The sequence below is a fragment of the Macrobrachium rosenbergii genome, chromosome 12 (genome assembly GCF_040412425.1).
Source record: "Macrobrachium rosenbergii isolate ZJJX-2024 chromosome 12, ASM4041242v1, whole genome shotgun sequence".
Taxonomy (NCBI): Eukaryota; Metazoa; Arthropoda; class Malacostraca; order Decapoda; family Palaemonidae; genus Macrobrachium; species Macrobrachium rosenbergii.
Genome location: NC_089752.1, coordinates 77463287 through 77469300, shown reverse-complemented (window position 1 = coordinate 77469300; position 6014 = coordinate 77463287). Strand labels below are relative to the sequence as shown.

Here is a 6014-nt window from a genome sequence, read left to right as displayed (position 1 = left end):
ATAAATGTTACCCAAAGAGGAATTTTTTTTAAGTTGGTAATAAGCTCGTCGTTTCGTGGGCTCGAGCTCAAAAGACGACAAACTTATTATCAATTAAAAAAAATTTCCTTTTGGGTAACATATATGAAAATATATTATTTCAATGTAAAGCAAATTGGATATGAAAGGACGTTTGTAGCTTAATATATATATATATATATATATATATATATATATATATATATATATATATATATATATATATATATATATATATATATATATATATATATATAGAATCTACTATAGTCGATGCATTTTAAGAATATCACTCGGCCACACCCCCTCCCCCTGGCACAATAGATAATGCATGACATTATCGTACCGCACACTTGGACGGTATCAGTTGCTGCTTGGCTATAACGCTGATAACATCGAAAGGTTGTTCATTCAATAACTAAAGGAGGCTCTAGAACCTGTAAACTGGTAATTATTTTTGTACAACTGTTTTATCAATATAGTCTCTCCTCTCTCTCTCTCTCTCTCTCTCTCTCTTCTCTTTGTGTGTATGTGTGTGTGTCGATGACCGCTGCAACTCACTCATCCCAAGGAGTAGTAGACCCCAGAAGGAACCAACCCCTACCCTCCACCCATCCGGAGACGGGAAAGAGTGGGAGACTGATTTGTTACCAAAAATGGAGGACGAGGAGGTCTTTCGTAGTACTGCTGATGGTGATGTGATGATGAGAAAATAAAGCATTTTACTAATTTTGTATTTAATAGAACATATGGCCACTCGGAGCAGGGTCATGTAAAAAAAAATATAGTATTATTTACAACCTTTTCTTTTTCGAAGACTATTTTGTTTTTATTTTTTTTTTATGTTTATTCAGGCCTTTTATTTAATGTTCATCCTCATCATTTTCATCACTGCTGCTGTCTGAGTGGTCCAGTTAAATAAAAAATGACTCAAACATGTCAAAAGCAATGTTTTTCTTATTATAGACTTCTTGAATAATTTTCGAATGTTCTATGCATTTTTTCCACTTATCTGTAGTCACATTATCAAAAGCTTATAGTGTTAGTTCTTTAGCCTTTTGCATGAATTGCTTGCCGTTTGAAATTTTCTTCTTTATTTCTTGTTTGATTTGAGTCCATATGAGTTCAACTGGGTTAAACTGGCAATTTCATAACGCAATTTGGTTTTCATGTGAAGTTGTACAAGTTGATTTAGTTCAGGTTTGATATGCGAAGAGTCGTAGGGAATGTTGTTGTCACTTAACCACTTGACGATATCTGTTTTTCTTGAATTTCCTGTAGGTGCCTTGTACAGCTGCATGTTGTTATAGGGAGCGTTGTCCATAATAATTAATGATCTTGGAGGGATGTTAGGCATCAATTGCTCTAAAGGCCGTTTCTTGAATGCATGGCTATTCATGGAATCATGATAATCTCCTTTATTACCAGTCTTGGATTTGAACATTAACAGTGCACCAGGAACAAAGCCTTCAGAACTTCCTGCGTGGACAATAATGAATCTGCCATCTCTGCAAATTTTTGTGTTAGGCCCAATGGTACCCTCCTTATCCGTCCAACATTGTTCGACACCGGCATTTTGATTGATACAAGTTTCATCAAGATAAATTTCTGGCCTTGGACATTTACTGCTTCTGTTGCTTTTGAGTTTCCTTATGAATTTGTTTCGAGCAGTTACAATATCTGATCTCTGTATCAATATAACTCTGCTACTACAATGTTTCTTACATGTTAATCCCATACTCTTCAGTAATCTCCACACGATTGTGGTTCCTCCTATAAAATCCACTGGTGGCTTCCTTACTCTCTGTAGCAGCAAATCAAGTGTAGAGAGCTGTCCTCTTTTGTAAAAGGCAAGAATTTCTCTTCGTATCACTTCCTTGTCGAAATCATCAATCCTCCCAAGAACAGTCGATAGACGATTCCGATGGAGTGGTGACTGAATTACTCCATCTCCACTTCTCTTGCCCTGGAGCCTGATCCTGTTGATTAAGCTTTGCGAAACATTCGTTGCCTCAGAGGTTTTCTAACTATTTCTTGCATCAGGCCTGTCTTGTCCTTATTATCAAAATACCTGAAGATGTTAAGGACAATATTCCTAGCTTAACTGTTCCTGGTGGCCTATCAAGGGTAGGGATAGGGGTGGTACCAGACGCCATCTTACCCCTCTTAATGCATGAGGGTGTCTTAATCTTGCTTGTTCATCATTCCGACTCACTATATAGTCCATTTGCCAAAATGGGTAACCTTTGAATGTTCTATAGTACAAGGTTTCTTGATAGATTTGCTATCCTTAGGTGTTTTTTAGGTTTTTCAACTTGGTTGTCCTCATGACAACTTTGGGCAACTTGTGTTATATGTAAATAATGGCCGCCATTACTAAAAAAATCTAGTTTCTTCTATACATGATATAAATAATATGGTGTCAATACCTATGTTTTTAAGGTTAAGGAACATAATAAATTCATTAAAATTTTGTTGCAGGTATTCCTAAATGCAATATGGAATACCATCGATGAGGGTATTATCGACCTACGTTTATTATCGTCCAATCAGGCGTAGCACAATTTTTATATAAAGTATGCAACAGCTGTCAAAGGAAAAACCAATTTTTGAGACCTTTATTTTACATTGTTTGGTTTCGTTAATATTTTTATAGGTGACGATAATACACGCCAGACGTTAAACTGACGATAATACCCTTCTTTACGGTACCCAAAAATGTAAGTGAACAGCTTATTTGCGTGAAAGATATGGTCAAAACTTCACCCAAGACAATTCATACACTTTCATTATTGTAAAAATGTAGTACTCACAGTCAAGGCAGCTCTATTTATTATTAGCCATTATGCATGAATTGTATTGTACCATTACATAAAAATAACATGTGGCAATGCTAGAAGCTGAAGTAAAAGAGGTGATATAATTCAGTATGTGAATTTGTAAAAAAAAAAAATTAAATAAATCAACATGTGCAACTCTTTCTTTAGTGTATTTGCATTGTGTACCATTGTGAAATCATCTTTGTTTGTCCTTGAATACTGATATAAAGATGTCTGTTTACAGGATTTTTACTCTAACATGAAGTATTGGCATGAAGTAGTTCCTGTATGTTTATCTGGTGCTTAAACTAGTTTGCTTTGGATCCTGCATGAATGGAGAACCACAGAGGTAATTCTCCTAACTTTCAGGTTAACCAGATCTTTATTTTTAATCATATAGTAATTAAAAAACTTTTTTTAAGAATTTGGACCGCCGAACATGAAGGGTCTGGATTTATGTTTGGAACTCTGTGTCAAGTGATCAGTTTGGTGAAGAAACTGCTATCAAAATAGAAAAGGGTGGTATGAGGGGTATGACATTATCACCTGAGCTGATTACTGAATGGGTCGATTCATTCCCTATCTCTGCCTACCTCTCAGATGCCATGGAAAACTTGTACATGGGCCAAGTCTGCAATGCAATAACACCAATGAAGCACAAAGAGGAAGGTGAAAAGAGGCGAAAGCTTGATGCTGATGATCGTGAGAGAATTGCTACAGAACTAGTAAAGCATTCCCACCCACTGAAAAGTAAGTGATGTCCTGTATAACATTGTCAATGGCCAAATTGCTCCAAATGAAGTCAATGTTGAAGATGCATTATTGATTGGAGAGATGGTAGCTTCATTTCGTGATTCACTACCATCTGGATTTCATGCAAAACTTTCCAGCCCCGTTAAGACAATGGAATGGCCAAAGCATGGCATCAGAGTTGGTGACAAGACTGTCTTTGACATGGAAGCCCTATTCCTTCAAATGCTTATGATAGGTCAACAGCATCAGCTGCAGTTAGAAAACATCTTTGAGCATGAGTTGTGGGCTGTCCCTTCCTCACTCATTGATGAGTATGGCTGTTTGCGAAAGGGCACCAAAGCTGTACTTGCTAGACGTCTTGGTGTGCTACAGCAAAGCCCAGTGCCTCCAAGCATCATTATAGTAGATGCATAGCAGCTGCTCTACCACATTACATGGCCTCATGGTGCTGATGCATCTATCCTTGTTGAGAGTATTAAGCACAGTCTCTCGTTGTACTCTCTTGATAGTGACAAGGTGTTAGTCTTTGACAAGTATCACGATCTGTCAGCCAAAAACCATGAGAGAATGCGATGTGGTGATGAGGGTACCACCAACTGCTACCTAACTATCAGTAGTCTACTCCTAAACAGAGATAATATTAAAAAGAATAAACGAAACAAAAGGCAACTGTCACGGGTACTATCATCTTTCAACATGGGAGATAAAATAATGCTAGAAAGTCAAGAAGACTGCCTCTTTTCATATGATGAGGCTGATGTGACAATGATTGCATACTTATTGAAGGCAGCTGAGTGTCACAGGGTAGTAAGAATCCTCAGTGATGATACTGATGTCTAGTCCTGCTGATTTACTGAGTTTGGAAAACTCAGCTACAACACACATGTAAAGTTCAGATGGAATGTTGGAATGGCGATATTGTAGACATCAATGTAACCTGTGAGAAGCTAGGGCCCAAGTGTTTACAGCTATTAGGAATGCATGCTCTAAGTGGTTGTGACACTGTGTCTTACCCTTTTAACAAAGAAAAAGTTGCAAACAGGCCAACAGTTCTTTACAGCACTGGATGGCCAACCTCCAGGCACCTCAATGAATGCAGCTTGCCACAGGATATATACAAGAAAGAAAGGAAAACCAGTGCGCATTATGGCCCTGTTTCCTGCAGATGCCAATATACTGCTCCATGTACAACGGGCACATCTCCAAATGATATTGTGGAAAGCAGCTGATCAGCAACGCCCTCCAACAGTGGACATCAGCAAGTTTGGATGGCAGGTGAAGGACGACGTCCCAACACCAGCATATTTGCTTCTGATTCTCCAGCTCCTCCTGGCCTAATTGATGTTCTTAGTTGTGGTTGCAAAGCTGTGGACAAGGTCTGCAGCTCTGCGGCCTGCTCCTGTCGAAAGAACCAGTTGCACTGCCCTATTTATTGTATATGTGGAGGCACAGATGGATGCAATAATCCATTCACAGTCACTGGTCAACTGAATGAAAATGACAGTGACTGTTCTGAGGATGAGTTGGACAACAATTAGCTTGAATTTTCCCTTTACACAACTAAACACATAATTTTTATATTATTATTAAGAACGCATATATGTAAATGATGCAAGAAGCTGTGTATCTTGTCAGTTAAAAATACAAACAAAAGCATAAGTTTAACTTGTATGAATAGTTGGCAATAATGAATAATATGTCGAATTTCATGTATTGTTGTAACATTTTTATAACTTTATTTGTCATAATGTCTGTACAAATAAAACTGCACATGTTATGGCTGTTTTTGTGACATAATATTAATCCTTGACCATGAAAACATGGGTATAGACATCCCATATGACATATTATCTTGCAAATTTGCAGAGATATTTAAAAAAATTTAATTTTATATAATGGCGGCCAAGATTTGCATATTTCAGGATTTGCCCAAAGTTGTCAAGAGGACAACCCAGTTAAAATACTTCAGAAAAACCAGGATATTAGATATATATCATAATACCTTGTACTATAAAAGATTCATAGGTCCCCAATGGAAATCATAAGAGTGGCAAATGGACTAATAAGGACAGTGTTCCAAGCCATATGAGCAATATTGTGTAAATTAAGTTAAGTATGTCTTGGTTTAACCAGATCACTGAGCTGATTAACAGCTCTCCTAGGGTTGGCCCGAAGGATTAGACTTATTTTACGTGGCTAAAAACCAACTGGTTACCTAGCAACGGGACCTACAGCTTATTGTGGAATCCGAACCACATTATAGCGAGAAATGAATTTCTATCACCAGAAATAAATTCCTCTAATTCTTCATTGGCCGGCCGGAGACTCGAACTCGGGCCTAGCAGAGTGCTAGCCGAGAACTAAACAAGACATTAAACTACTCTACATTCATAGAGTAGAACATAATCTTGAAAAAAATAACAC

General features: G+C 37.5%; 1 protein-coding gene across 1 annotated transcript; it reads right to left on the bottom strand.

Moving 5' to 3' along the window:
* Positions 1-1111: 1111 nt before the first annotated feature.
* Positions 1112-3459, bottom strand: LOC136844095 (uncharacterized). The gene is made up of 2 exons (XM_067113109.1): positions 3431-3459; positions 1112-1997 (listed from the first exon to the last, which is right to left on the bottom strand). Exons 1-2 carry the CDS (start codon positions 3457-3459, stop codon positions 1112-1114), a joined length of 915 nt encoding a protein of 304 aa, XP_066969210.1.
* Positions 3460-6014: the final 2555 nt, after the last annotated feature.